At 39.1% G+C, this 15,419-nt stretch overlaps 1 protein-coding gene across 3 annotated transcripts in view; it reads left to right on the top strand.

Moving 5' to 3' along the window:
• LOC145996179 (uncharacterized) overlaps positions 1-15,419 on the top strand; it is a 76,394-nt gene that overhangs the window by 58,735 nt on the left and 2,240 nt on the right. The window contains exon 18 of one of the 3 annotated variants that reach the window (XM_083132537.1): positions 5,146-5,315. The exons of the other annotated variants lie outside the window; for them this stretch is intronic. Within the exon in view, the coding sequence (XP_082988663.1) occupies positions 5,146-5,272 (127 nt within the window). The 3' untranslated portion in view covers positions 5,273-5,315. The remainder of the gene's footprint in view (positions 1-5,145; positions 5,316-15,419) is intronic. 3 annotated transcript variants of the gene reach the window in all.

The following is a 15,419-nucleotide window of genomic DNA, read 5'->3' as shown; positions in this document are numbered from 1 at the left end:
ACAGGATGATGGGACACCGTGCCGTCACTTCCTTCTTAATGCGAGACGAAGGTGGTGTTGCAAGAAGGTGCAGAAGTAGGCTGCGTTGACCGTCTGCCTGAGAGACGTTGTTCTTCTTGCCTAAACATATTGTTAGGGTGCTTGCACTCTCGTCCTCTGCTTCAGAGCACTGCTGTTTTTGACTGAATAACATACAATCGCTGCCACTCACTATACTTCCTCGGCTGACATTCCTTTATCAGCCACGAAACGCTTGTGGCACTGTGACTCACCCCTTTCACGGGACAGCAGTGTTGCCATTACTTTTTATCCAACCCTTGTGTATATATATAATCAAAAAAATCACTCCCCCTCAGACACAAGATTATTAGAATTACAAGATGATTACTATTATCGTTCTAATAATCTTGTGTCTGAAGGGGAGTGATTTTTTTGTATATATATCATCCTGTTTTGTACTTGGTACAGAGTCTGAAGAAGACCTTGCTAGAAGATTGAAATGTTACATTTAGTTTATGTTTTATAATAAAATAAATTTCTGCCTTGGTCAGCATATTGAGTTTTTCATATCATGGAAACAAGGCTTAATGGTGTTATAATCCTTCTGTTAGTCACTCATCATTTTGCCACACTAGCGATCCTAGCAGAACAGTGGCAAAGCAGCATAAGTACACCAAGTGGAAAGAAAACTTCCACAGTTTTTCTTTATATTGATGCCTTCTTTGATTTTCTATCATATATAGTAACTGTGAAGTTGTTTAATTCTTTTTGACTTACTCTGTACATGAACTATGGAATTCCATGGTGAGTAGTTTGTACATGAAGATTTGGCACACACTGGAGATGATTCCACACAGGTAAACAGCGACAGCGAAAAATCAGACGATGCCAGGCTGGCTCAGTAGCTCAGTGGCAAAACAATGGCACGGTGTGCCAGAGACCCACTGAGTGGTTTGTGTACAGCAACATGCATTACCAGTCTAGTAAATAGTTAATCATGATGCAAGCTGAATGGAGGCGGATTATCATAGAAATTAAACAAAGCACATGTTAATATTTCAGACAAGCTAACCTTTATTTCTCCCTTAGTCTACGGTTGTTACAAGCATAAAAACATGTTTTTTGTTGTGACTTTTTTAACACAAGGGATTCTCATATAAAATTATTTCAAAATTGTTTTAGATCACCCATGATGTTCCATTCAAATCTCCCTAATTTCAATTAATCGTAGAAAAGGAAATGAATGATAGAGCAATGAAATTTCAGAGAATTGAAGAAAAACTCTTTTTAAGTTTTATTTTCCACACACTAATACACCTCCACATGTGCCCCATTGTTAGCATGAACAATATCCAGTCTGTATTCAACTTCTTGCCATGTTCTCTCCAACATGTCCCCTATTACTGTTGCACGTATCACGTATGCAGGTTCATAACTCTGGGGTGTTATTCACTGGAGTTGCAAACACACAAATTGCCTAGATGCCTGGTGGATGGATTTACTCGGGCTTCTCTGAAACCCCGCTCGAATTTCTTCCACCTTTTCCTCCAACACACAATTGCGAGCTCCATCAGATTGTTTTAGGACACTGCTGGTTGTTAGAAACTTACTAAACCGCAGCCTAATTGATTTAGCATCAGGTGCAACTCCTCCGTACGCTCGTCTGAAATTTCGTTGCGTTGCAATCACAGATTTTGTCTCAGCATGCCATACCACCACTGCCTGCGTGCGTTGTTGAACAGTCACCATTTTTATTTATGCGACCGTGGCGCTGCGTAGTGAGCAAACCAGACAACTTCAAGTCATGAAAACAAAAATTGAAAATCTGACCTTTCATTTGGTCTTACAGTTATTTCACAATTCATCGTATTTCGTTCACAGTAATTAATTGAAATTAGGGAGATTTGAACGGAACACTCTGTATAATATAAGTTGTTCATGTTCAAGGGATTGTGTAGGACAAACATCAAGGAAAATGGCACGAACACGATTTGGACATCATAAATTGAAATGCATGAACTTGTTTGTGAGCTCACATCATCAAGGAGAAGCATATGATTAAAAATACAAAGGCTGTCGCAGAGAAGGTGAGACTAATTCCTGTATAGGAAAACGGCGACCTCCATTGGCTAGAAAATGTACTAGTGTGAAAATTTGGTTCATTAGCTGCCGATTGAGACCAAAATGAGCGCAATAGGTCAAAAAGTCGTGACTGCGTAGCAGTTAAAAGGACAAGCATGTAGATGGACCCCTCCAAGAATCATTAAAATGAAACAAAAAATTTACAAACCGCCAAATTTTTTTTCAGAATCAGCCATATCGAGTAGACGTACATCTTTTTCAAAATAGGCACCATTGATAGCTAAGCAAGCATCCATATGCTCCTGCCAATTTGCGAATGTCTTTGAAAATTCGTCGTCAGGTATCAAACTAAAGAAAACTTGCGCTGCGGTGATCACTTCTTTGTTCGTCATGAAATGACGACCACGTAAAGCGGCCTTTAAAAGTGGAAATAGCCAAAAGTCGCAGGGTGCAAGGTCCGGGCTGTATGCTGAATGTGGGAAAATTTCAATTTTTCTCTTCGTTGCGTAATCCTGAAAAGCCCTCGCGGTATGCGGGTGTGCGTTATCGTGGTGCAATATGAAGGAGTTCTTCAAATGCAGCCTCTTTTTTGCTACGTGCTGGCACAGTGTTTCAATGACTCCTTGGTAATACTGTGGCTCTACTCAGTCTGTCTTGATCGGCATATGCCTGTTGAAACATTGCATATGTTTCCGCAGCACTTTTCCCTAAACGCCAACAAAATTTTATGGCATGTCACTGTTCATCTTGAATACTCATCGGGACAAGCAATGTTATACACAAAAACCTGGAGGGGTAAACGAAACCCGTTCCACGTAAATCAACACAGCTGCTCACTAACATGGTTTCGCATCATGTGACAACTTGCTACGGAATCAGAATGAGTCATCCTACACGACGTGTCTAGTTCCGAAACCATAGGCAGTGTTGCCAAGCCAGGAAAAAATCTGTGTCACCTTCTCTGCGACAGCCCTTTCAGAAGGGTTTTGATAAGAGTGACTGGAAACATAGATTTGAATGTCTGGGAAGCTTCGTTCATTGCAGAACACTGGAATAAATGAAATAATGAAAATGTTAACATAAGACCCACTATGGAGATTTCTTTTTCACAAGTTGAGTAGGCCATCATCTTTAAAATTTAATGTAACGGAAGACATCAAGAATCTTTGTAAAAGAAATGAATGATTTTGAATTGCCTGATGAGATTTGGGATTTATAATTTTTAAAAAATGTGGAAACAAACTTTCACTTAGAATAATAATAAAACAGACTGCTTGTTTCACAGTTAAGTTGCTGTATTACAACAATGTAACATTGACAAACTCCATTGTATAATGGTTTCTTTTTTGTTTAAAAAAATCCATTGTTATAACTGTATCTTTAATCATACTAAAAATAAATGTCTGATGAAGGGAGCCTGTGTGTTGAAACGTCACAATGAAAACTGTGTTTTTATGCTTGTAACAACCGTAGACTATGAGAGAAATAATTGTACAATGCAAGCAATACGTACATGTAAGAGAAATTAAGCTAAGCTTTATTGAGAACCATTATTTTCACTAGAGCAAAGCTTTCTTTGTTGGTTGTTCAACAGCTTGGTAAAATAGACAGCCACAATGTACTTTTCTCATTTTGTTTTCACTGCAAATGCACAACTTCCATTATGTATATGAAGACTATGGTGGGAGAAGAATATTTATTGTTTCAATAAATTAGAGAAACAGAAGAGTTCTGTTATGATAGTTGCAGTAAGCCAGAAGGTGAGGTAAAAGATTTAAGCATGTCACTGCACAAAACCAAATCAATTACAGTCAGTAACAAAGAAAAACAGATGTATCCTCAGTTTTTTAATGATAATAAGGCATTGGGTGCTTCTTGTTTTAGTAAATTGGAGACTTTGAACTTAGTGAGTGCAGATGCTGTAATGTTATACTAAAACTAGTGATGTATATTTTAGGGCTGAGCTGATACTGGTACCCTGACCGATTCCAACCGATACCGATACTTGTATAATTCCAGTATAAAATAACAAAGGCTAGTTACCAAGTCATAAAACTCATCACATCACGTTCTATTAATAACATTAAATAACTCCCAAATTATTCTCATGTAGTAGCATTATAGCACTTTTAAATGTCTTGTGCCGTTTTACGTAAACTTCTTTCCAACCCATAAGGTGCAAAAAGAACAAGTTGTTTTTGAAATGTTGCAAGCCTTTTTAAAGTGTTGCAGTTAAACCGAAAAAGAGTACAATAAGTGTCTCTGTTTAATTTCATGATTCCCAATTTCATGTAAAAAAACATGCTTGTCGTTTGGATTAACCTGGAGAGGGAGGAAAACGATGTAAAAATATAAACAAATACAGATATATATATTTAATGCTCATTTGGCTGGCTCTGTATATTTTCTGCTGTCCATTATTCTCTTGTCATTTGCAATAAAAACAAGTCACTGCAGTGTCTGTATCGGCCAGCAGTCATAGGGCAGAGCACAAGGAAAAAATACAAAACTCTCCCTCCCACAGCGACATACATCCCTTTCCCAAGAACACCCAAATGAGCCCAGCGTGATAATATGCTGATTTTGAAAATGTACACATTCTTACCCTATGAGTTTTCAAGCAAGGATTGGCAATGAATGGTTTCTTTTATTTCCAAACAGCATTGACGACCGATGCCTTCAATGTCACATTTGAGTGCAGCACTTTACTTTAGTCCTGCCTTTGATCTCGTCATCTGCTTCCCAGGAGGGTGCATGATTTCTCTGAAATATACATAGAATTCCTGTGCATGACCCCAACCTGTCACAAGGAAGGATGAACGAACCTTTGAAAAAAACAAATCTTAAATGAGTTTTCTCTTGGCCACTCTAGCTGCTCAAAATAATTGGTATCAGATTGTATCGGTGTAGAAAATTCAACTGGTACTTACCGATACCACGGTATCGGCCAATCGGCATCTGCTCAGCCCTAGTATATTTTGGAGTGTATGCGGTGTGTTTTTGCCCAGATATACTTTTAAAAAAAATGCATAAGATGGTAGGCCAGTATGTTAACAATTGCAGTTATACGGAACCAGAACAGGCCAGGGGAGAAAAACGTCAAAATAACGTGGATTCAGCATTCGAAGCCGTGAAACGGATAAAGGACATGGTGGACAGCTCAGAAACAATTCCGCAGGCAATTGCATGAAAGTACTAATACCCTTCAGGAAGTGGACTTTAGAAATTTTGAGGTAAGATGTGAAGAGCCGTAGGATATTTTCGTAATCCTGAATGCAGGAAATAAAACCTCATTATTATGACTCAACTACTCTCTGGCTGTAGTCTTTAGTGGTAATTCTTTGTCCGAAATCTCTCTCTTCTGCACTCTGTGGCTTGAGTCTTCCTAGCATAACATTTTCTTCACTTAGTAAGTGATACACGCACTTTAATTATTTCATCAGCTTTTAATTTGGAATTGTGATTTGAGAATCAAGATACGGATATGTCCACCATTAATTTCGTGTCTTGCCACACACGTGTATAATGCGCACTCAGGTTTTTGATGAGAAAAAGCGACAAACAATTATATATCGTACATAATGCGCACAGTTGTTGCTTTGCTGATCAAGAGCGAATGACATCATACCTATTCAATGAGTCACCTCTTGCTATGTGGACCAAAAGGAGAATATCATCTTGTGCATACAATGAGTCACCAACCCATGCCACCTCTCCCCTTTCCCTCCACCGTGTATAGCATCCCAATGCTTTCACTTCTGTAACCACCTTGTTCGTTCTGTAGTAGAAGAAAGTGACATCAATATTATGTTTTGGCTTTGCAGAACTCAGGAAGTTATTTTCTATTATTTCTTGCCCGATATATACTGCTGACAAGCATCCCATGTGACGGGAGTTGCATCTGGCTCGAGAACAGTGCTGTTTTTCTCCATGTCTCAAAATGCTCCAATACAGAGTTAAAAAATCATGGGAAATGGACATTTCATTTTTATAGTGTTTTTTAAAAAATAATATTACTAAAGAAATCCAATCTGGTAATTTGTATTTGCCTGTTGATATGTACATGTTATGCACAGTGGCATAGTAAACATGCGTGGTTTCATTTTGGCTGTCCGAATTATTCAGTGCATCAGTTTTTGGGGGTAAAAAATTTGAAAAATAAAGTGCATTATAAATGAGTAACGACAGTATTTTAGTGAATTTCAGTGTTAGTGTAGGATCACCATACCAAAAACAAAATTCTCTCTTTCACCTATCAGCATGGATCACTCTTGTTTCACTCAATTACAGCGAAGACTAATTTTGTATATGATAAATATGCACAAACATCAAATGGAGTATATAATATGCTTTTTAAGCAGTACTGAATGGCCAAGAATTAGATTTGAAAATTCATCGGAAAGTCTGGATTGCATGCTGCAGTTTCTTCAAGGTCAGACATCTGAGTTTATTGTCTCTTGCAGCATGAAGTTCACTAGCCAAACACCACCAATCTACTCTTTTTGTGTTCCTCGGAACCCATTGAGAGCACAATTTCCTGAAGTCCAACGTGTCAGACATGATTTTGGACAGCACTGACCTTCTCGATACTTGTGGAAATTGCGATGACAGCATGGAAATTGTGAATCGTCTGTTTGCATGGATTCTGGCATCTACTGCATGCACCAAATCATCGCTGATTACAGACGTCAGTCCTGAGCGTGGCTGATCATGCACAGTCTCCCGTCCATCCTTGAACATTCTCATCCATCTCCGCACTTTGCTATCACTCATTGCATTGGGGCCGTACTTCACAAATCTGGCAATGAATTTCTGCTACTGCCAAGAACTGGATAACTGACCTGACAACGTGCCTCAAAATGGTGTCTGCTTCTGTTCAAGGGATGCTGGGAGTATGTGCGCATGCTTAGTACTACACTTGCAGTATCTACCAGTCTGGAAATCCTGGGAAGTCAGGCAATTTACTTTTATTGGAAATGTCAGGGGGAAATTTACTGTTTTTCTGGAAGAATCAATAATTTTTTTAGTAATGCTCTAGAAGAAGGTTTCTCAACACAGAAACAAGGGACAAGCAATTTTGAATTTATTGTGTTCAAATTATACTTCAGTTTTATGTACACTGAGTTTTAATAGAAATTTCAAGTTAAATACTCTAGGAGGCAGAAATGTACTACAGTAATTTATTATTGGATTGTACCACTTTTGTTACAATTTTTGGATTGGGTTTGGTAAAGATTAGGATTAATACATGTATTACTAAATTTACTGTAATTATTTATTATGCTAGAACTGTGATTTTTTTATTAGAAACAATTATTTATTAATGATTAGCCAATACATGTCAAGCATTATGTAAAATCTCACCCCTGCTGCCCCTCTCTAATAGTCAGTATCTGCTCAGTTTCCCTTCTCGTTATTAATTTTAACATATGAAGTGAATATTCTAAGAACTTTGATTAAGTGGGATTTTAAGTATGGTGTTGTTCTAAAACATTCTTACACATGTTTAAATGTATGAATTGTCCTTATGACTTGGCCTAGAAAATTTTCGTTCTTTGTCTGGAAAACCTCAAAAAGTTGTGGAATTTTGTTTTTACAAAATTGCAGACACCCTGGCCTGCACAGGATATAATAAATTATTGGCAAATTGCATACCACACCATGCACTGTGCTCTCTCTTGTGCTGTCGTCATCGTTGCGAATTACTCAGCACCTAAAAAAACTTTTTGAGTTGCTTTACATGATGCTGGAAACTGCAAGGCTCTGTCGAATAGTTTCCTCAAAATTAATAATTTGAAATCGAGGACGTTTCATTTAGACACTGTTTTACTATGGAACTCTGTAATTTGATCTAAACAGCCTTTAGACTTAAAGTATGCATTTTATGTTACTTGAAACTGTGATACATGTGTGGAGTTGTACTTTGGCTGTTGCATGTTGCTGTACCTTATAAACTATCATGTTTTGTGCTCATGTTCTCGTGTGTCTACTCTACGTTGTGTAAATCTGAAATTGTGTAGATGTTGTAGGAATGGGCTCAGCTGATAACACTAGTGCATGAGCTAATGCTTTTCACAGTGGTGAATTATTTTTTTTCTCCCATCACAGGTAGCACTTGGTACAATCGCTGTTTCATTTCCTATTTTCTTGCACATTAGGCTGTGAGATATGATGCAAGCAATATATTTTCACAAGTTAAGTGAGATGTGAGATTGTCATTGAGACAGAAAACCCATTATGAACAACAGTCTAAATGGGATGGCTCACAGCAGAGATTGGCATTGATCAAATTGATTTTAATAACATCAAATGGGAAGTAATGCATTGCGAATGCCAGGAATGGATGAGCCTGAAAATACAGTGTTTTTCCCAAGGAGACTGTTGTCTTTTTTTCTGAAATCTACAACACGTCCTGTTTTCACAGATATACAGGGTTTCTATAAATTAGTTACACAAAGGTAACCGTAATTGTGAAGAAAGTGTGTTTGTAACAGAACTGTTTTAGGTGGCCGCGGTGGCTCAGTCGGTAACGCATCTGACTACCATGCTCAAGGTCCCGGGTTCGATCCCCGGCCGGTTCAAATCCGGGAACTTTTCTAACGGTGGAAGCGGCCCTGGCGCCCGCCCAGCGTCGAATAACATGGGTACCTGGGGGAAACCCTGGGGGGTAAAGGCGGTCAGGGGCATGATGCTGATCACATCACCCCCACTCACGACCGGATCAAGAAAGTGTGGACCGTTACCCCCACACCCCCTATACGCCTTCATGGTGTGGTGCTATGCACAGGGGAACACTTTACTTTTACTTTACTGTTTTATACATCAATGAATACAGCATAAGTTCAAGTTTTCTCTACAAGCGTTCAATATGTGTGTTCATCACACGGCAAATTTCCCAGCAGTATTCGATTTCCTGCTAAACCATTTCAAGCATGTCTGCATCGATTGTCGCAGCTGCCTGTGTTATCCAGACCCGCAGCTCGTCGATGTTGCTGGGAAGAGGGGGGAACAGACACACGTTCTTTAATGAAACCACAGATAGAGAAATGCATGGGGCCAAATCAGGCGAACGAGGTGGCCACGGAATCGTTCCAACATGATCAATCCAAGTCTGTACTTCACGATTGAGGTAGGCGGTTACTTCTTTATGAAAATGCGGAGGAAAATGAAATCAGCACCCATACCTTCACAAAATTGTGGCATTAGATAATTCTCAAGCATGTCCAGGTATGATATGCTTCTGACAGTCCATGATGACTGGTGCAATACTAGAGAAGATAAGCAAACGCTCACGCCTCCAGTGGCGGCATCTGAAACTAACAACTGGAAGCAAATGACGTGCGACAATAAACTTGAAGATATGCTGTATTCATTGATGTATAAACCATTTCTGTTACACGTACACTTTCTTCACAATTAATGGTTACTTTCGTATAACTAATTTATAGAAACCCTGTATAATATGTTACATTTAATTAAAATTTTCTTGCATTTGTGTAACAATTTTTTGAAATTAGAAGGGAAAAATTATACCATTGAATAAAAGTTACTGAGAACTTGTATTGATAAGATAATACATAATTAATGAAAATAACCTAACTTCCAATTTTGATCAAAATCATCACTAACCGCGAAATTCAAAGTGGAATCCTCGTAAAATATTTCCACAATGTGCATGTAAATTTTTCAGTGCTATTCTCAAGAGTATAAACAAAGGTGCCAACTAATTCGACTTGTGTACATGTAAAATTCTATAACGAACAAAACGCAGTATCTACTGGTTGGAATTTGAAAGAGACTGTTACAACACACATGCACAAGAGACGCGGTGCGAATATAACCAGTCATTCATTCACAATATAATTTTGCAGTCAAGGATCAGCTATGCCAGTCGACCCGTGTGGAAAGGGTTAAAACTGGTTCCATCCCAATGATCAACTGTATTTGCATTGAACGGCTAGTACCACTTACGTGCTCCACAAGTACTGTCATGAGCTCTCTTCATGCAACTCTGGGCTGGTCCGGTGTCATGTTGAACCCTGCAGAGTGTTCAAATTGGGTTCCCAGCTTAGTACCCTTTGTGGGAGCTCTCTGGAGCAAGCGAAGGAAAACAAGTCCTGTGCGCAAGTAGGACTTGAGAGGGTTCGACCAATGAATTCATGAGAGGGGAAGTGAGTACACAGAGGAAAAATGCAGCTACAGCTACCAGCCATTTGCAGCAGTGTTCACTGCTTTGCTCCACCCACTTGCTTTCTCCCCTTCTCTACCGTTAGTCACGATCTTGCTCCACAGGTTCCAAAGACAGTGTCTGTGTCTGAGCTGATATGCTAATTACTAGGGCCAGGATTTTTATGACGTAGCATATTTCTTTTGGTAAGGGTGATGTGTTCCATAAATATATAGAAATTCATATCATGAAGAAACTAATTGAATTAAGGTTCATTTTAACCTTTAGTTGAAATTTGTCCCAGATATGGGACGAAAAAAGTAAGTGCCTTGTCGTAATTTGGTGCAGATATGCACCATGCAGCTTTAGATACAATTATCGAGGATTTGCCACACTTATATTTGTATATTAAGATGGGAACACTGACAGTCCTTTCGGGGAACATATTTTGCAATCGTGTTTTCCAAACTTCCCCCTTCCAACATGCCCATGTCAGGTGTTCAAGTCCTGAGTTGACAGAGAAGCAATAAATGCTTGGTATTTATGATGCTGTTTTCGTTCAAGCTTACATGCTGTGACTCACCAGAGAGAAGGCACACGGTCGTCTTTTTTCTTGAATTTTTGGAGCTTGCTTGCAACAGGATGTCCTGCTAAAGTGGATGGGGGTGGAAGGGGGGCCGGGGTCAATTTCTGTCACCTCTATGCTATAAATGGAATGCAGCTTCAGAACCATGAAAAACTTGCAATAAGGTCTTCACTCTATGTTCTCAATTTTCATTGTTCTAACACAACTGTGGGTTAACTTTTGCCCCTTTCTTTGTAATTAGTAGTATGCACTAGAATTTGAAAAATATGCCCTTATAACTAGACTGTTTCAAACTTATACTGAAATATTTTCGTATACATACTATTTTTAGTTCACTTTATGGGCCCTTTATGAGTTGAAATATTTCAGCATACGTTAGATATTGATGTTTGAAACAGTCTAGTTATAAGGGCATATTTTTCAAATTCTAGTGCATACTACTAATTACAAAGAAAGGGAGGTGATGTGATCAACACCATGCTCCAGCTATTCCCCCCATGTCGCAGCTAGATGCCTCGCAAACTGTACTACCACTAGGTCCAGGAAAAATTCAATTCCGGTGTGGGAGAGAAAATCAGCAAGCGTAAATGGATTCTGGACCGTGAAGAACCTTTTTTCCAGATCAATTTAGATTCAGTCCAAGTTCACTATTGAAATGAAACAATATGCAACTTGGACCAAATTTAAATTATGCTAGAAAAATGTTCCAGGACCTTTCACAACCCTGCTAGGAAAATGTTATGGTATTGAGCCCAGTAAAGTCTGCTTGGTAGAAAAATGTATAATCTAATAACGTACAATTGGGGTTGTACTGTATACACTTTACAAATTTTGTACGGAAATCTTGTAATTGAGTATATTTTTTTAAGCAAATGGTGGTAGTGGAGAGAAGAGGTTCTCTCTCTCTCTCAAAAAACAAAATACGTTAAAGTATTCAAATTGGTCTACTTACGCAAGTGAGTATGTATTCTTATGCGAACGACGTTTCGGAAGCTTTACTGCTTCCTTCCTCAGGTTGTCGTTTTCGGCTCGGAATATCAAGCCATGTCAGAGAAGTGTCATGTAAGGATACTGGGTGAAAGGTTTGGGTTAAAAACACTTCATAGTGCTTGACCTATACAGAATTAAAACCGCATTTGCTAAAAAAACCTTTAAAACTCACAATAAAACATGTTAAAACCACCGCTACGGTAAACTGGAGTGGCCGTTGAGAGCCCCAACTCCCGTCAAAGTGAAGCGTGCGGGCAGATGGCACCGCGTAGCGGAGTGGTACTTCCCCTACCACGAGAGATCCCTCCCCCTTCTTTTTCCTCCCCTCGTTACCAATCCAAGGAGAATTCCCGTTCCACCTCGGCTGCTTTCCTTACTTCCGATGTGACATGGAAGCCTATCGGGGCCCTTTTATTATTCAAAATGTCCCACTTTTTAAAAAAACTAATCCATGCTAACCAATATGCTATCTCTCTCTCTCTCTCTCTCTCTCTCTCTCTCTCTCTCTCTCTCTCTCTCTCTCTCTCTCTCTCTCTCTCTCTCTCTAAGGAAAGAAAGAAAAGAGAGAGAGAGCGAGCTTCTTTTTTCTTTTTCTTTCTTAAAGAGAGAGAAAGAAGGGGGCTCTCTGTCTCTCTCTTTCACTCTCTCCCTCCCTCCCTCCCCCTCCCTCTCTCTTTCTCTCGAGAGGAGGAAGGAAAGTAAGAGAGAGAGAGAGAGAGGTCTTTCTTTCTTTCTTTCTTTAAGGAAAGAAACAAAGAAAAGAGAGACAGAGAGAGGGGGGTAGAGAATTTTTTCTTTCTTTCCTTCTCTCCTTCTTAAGTAATTACCTTCAAATGACTTTATCACCTTCAAAATAATCACCAGAGGAGGCAATACACTTTGACCAGCGTTTCTACAGGTCTTGGAAACACTGTTGATAGTAAGTGTTCGCAAAATACACGTAGCATTTAATTTAATGTCCACGATGTCATCAAATCTTTGCCCTTTCTTAGCCATCTTAAGCTTGGGGAAAAAGGAAAAATCAGCAGGCGATAAGTTCGGAGAATATGGAGGGTGATTGATCACTGTCACTGAATGCTTAGCAAGGTATTGTTGTACAGACTATGCGGTATGAGTCCGATCATTATCGTGAAACCATTGGCCAAAATCACAGAGGTCGTTTCTAACCCGCTTCATCCTGTTTCTGAGTCGACCAAGTACTTCTTTGTAATAGAACTGGTTGATTGTTTGGTTTTCAGGGACAAATTCATGGTCCTTGGGAATCAAAAAATGCAATCAGCAGCACCTTTGTCTTCAATTTCGACATCCATGCTTTTTTCTTTACGGGCGAGAACTGTCCTTTCCACTGTCTTTTGTTTCGCGGTTATGTTGTAAACACCAGGTTTCATCTCACCATACACTGCCCATGTCATCTGTACAGTTTTGGTAAACGATTTACCCAATTTGTAACAAAACTTTATGCTGTAATGTTGTTCCATCTTGGTGTGCATATTTTGTACGCTGCCTGCATCTGACGCACGCTTGCCCCGACACAGACTGCCTGTAACAGGTTGAAACATGAACTGATGGGAAGTTTAGATATAGCTCTTTGCAGTGTTGCCAGAATACGATACTTTTTTTTCTTTTTTCTTTATGTGCGTACCTTGTAGAATCACATTCACATGCAAGTTGATTTAATTCTTTTTAATAATGAGGTTTTTTTTTTAATTTTACATTTAGTAATTTACAGTCAACCCTTAACCCTTAGTTCGCCGCCGTAACACATATGTTACAAAAAAAGTATGCCCCTTGTAGCCGCTGTAACACATATGTTACAAACAGCTTTAGATACAATTATCGAGGGTTTGCCACACTTATATTTGTATATTGAGGTTGAAACACTGACAGTTCGTTCGGGAACATGTTTTGCAATCGTGTTTCGAAAATTTCAAATCCCCACCCCCCTCCTTTCTTGGAATATGTCACGTGTTTGGGCTCACCCAAACCCGTGTTCGCTCTTCAGTTGACAGACACAATAAATGCTTGGTATTTACGATGCTGTTTTCCTCCAAGCTTCCAACGCTGTGATTTAGTACTGATAAGGCACACATTCTTCTTTGTGTTTAGACCTGGTGATCCAGCTGAAGTAGTTTCGGGGGGGGGGGGGGGGCAAGGAGAGAGGGGATTGGATGAGGTTTGGCGGTGTCAGCTCGCCTCTATGTTAGAAATGCAATGAAGCTTGACGGTAGCCAGAGGCATGAGTCTAAAGCGTGCGTCTATCCAGAAGTATAGACAAAACAAACGATTGCAAAGGCTCCCTTCCCTCCTCTGTTAGGAAAGGCCTCACCATAAACAGTTTGTATCATATAACAGCTCATCGATTTCCCTAACGTACAATCGTTTCCTTCCGGACATATTTCCACAAAGAGCCGAGTCAACAGGGAAGAAAGATTCACAGTAGCTACACAAGATGCAAGTGCGAACGAAAAAAAGCAAAAGTTCCGGTTTTCTCCCCAAAGTAGCTCGAGAAGAGGGGGCAAACTAACCACATTTTAATGTTTTTTCATTGAAATTCGGGGGATGCAGCCCCCGCCCGTAACCCCCCCGTGGTTGGGGCATCCAAATTTTACATGGTTGCATGCACCGATGTATTACCTGCAAAACAAAAGTTATCCGAAGTGGATTGGTCCCATAGTGCCCGAGTTATTACGATTTTTCTCCATTAGGTATACGAATTCAAATTTCGCGCTCAAAGCCTCGGCGACACTGGGCTTACTTCCGTCAGACCGCGCGGCGTACTAAGGGTTAATGCAGATTCTACATGTAGCAAGTTTAACACTTTATAATGAATTGTTTACAGTATTTTGTATTGAGAACAATTGTATTGTAGAAGTAGATATTGAAGCAATGCTGTGAATCAACAGCAAATGTCCATTAAAAATAGAAATATGTTACTTAGTTTCAGGAATATACATCAAAGTTGCATAATATACAGGGTGTTCCATTTCAATTACCCAATTAACAGTTTAGTATATAACAGGGACCAACAGAATAGCTCATGGCCTCCTAGGATGGGAAATGAAACCTGGTCATTTTTCCTTTCAGATGGAATTTGTTACCTTTGAACCATTAACTATTCCCAGACATCTGAAATTAGGTACATCATGAACATTCTGTACATAGTACCAAGCCACATCCAAATGAAACATTAAAAAATTGCAGTTTTACACATCTTGCCATTTACGTTTGCGGTGCAAGCAAATAAATGATTTTAAATTAAGAACAGACTTGAATAATTTAGTATTAATTTATATTTTCCATGTATTTTAATTTTATTTGTTTTAATCAGCATGGAATTCAAACAACTTTTCTGCATGGTGTGGAAAGTTTTGTGTAAAATTAGTCATTTGTGGCATGGAAATTTGTGCATGGTTATTGAAATTTAATTTAGTAACAGATTGGATTCTACTTCATTAATTTTCAGGTATATTTCGTAATGCTTGGTATCAGAATTGATCTGTCTGTAGTGGGTATCAAAATCTTTTTCCACATATGTAGAACATATTATTATTTGACAACTTTTGTTGCTTCTATATTGAAATGCCTGTCTCTGTT

This window comes from Lepisma saccharinum, chromosome 12 (assembly GCF_977018435.1).
Source record: "Lepisma saccharinum chromosome 12, izLepSacc3.1, whole genome shotgun sequence".
NCBI lineage: Eukaryota > Metazoa > Arthropoda > Insecta > Zygentoma > Lepismatidae > Lepisma > Lepisma saccharinum.
Note: the sequence above shows the minus strand (reverse complement) of the source record. Positions and strands in the feature narration are given on the sequence as shown.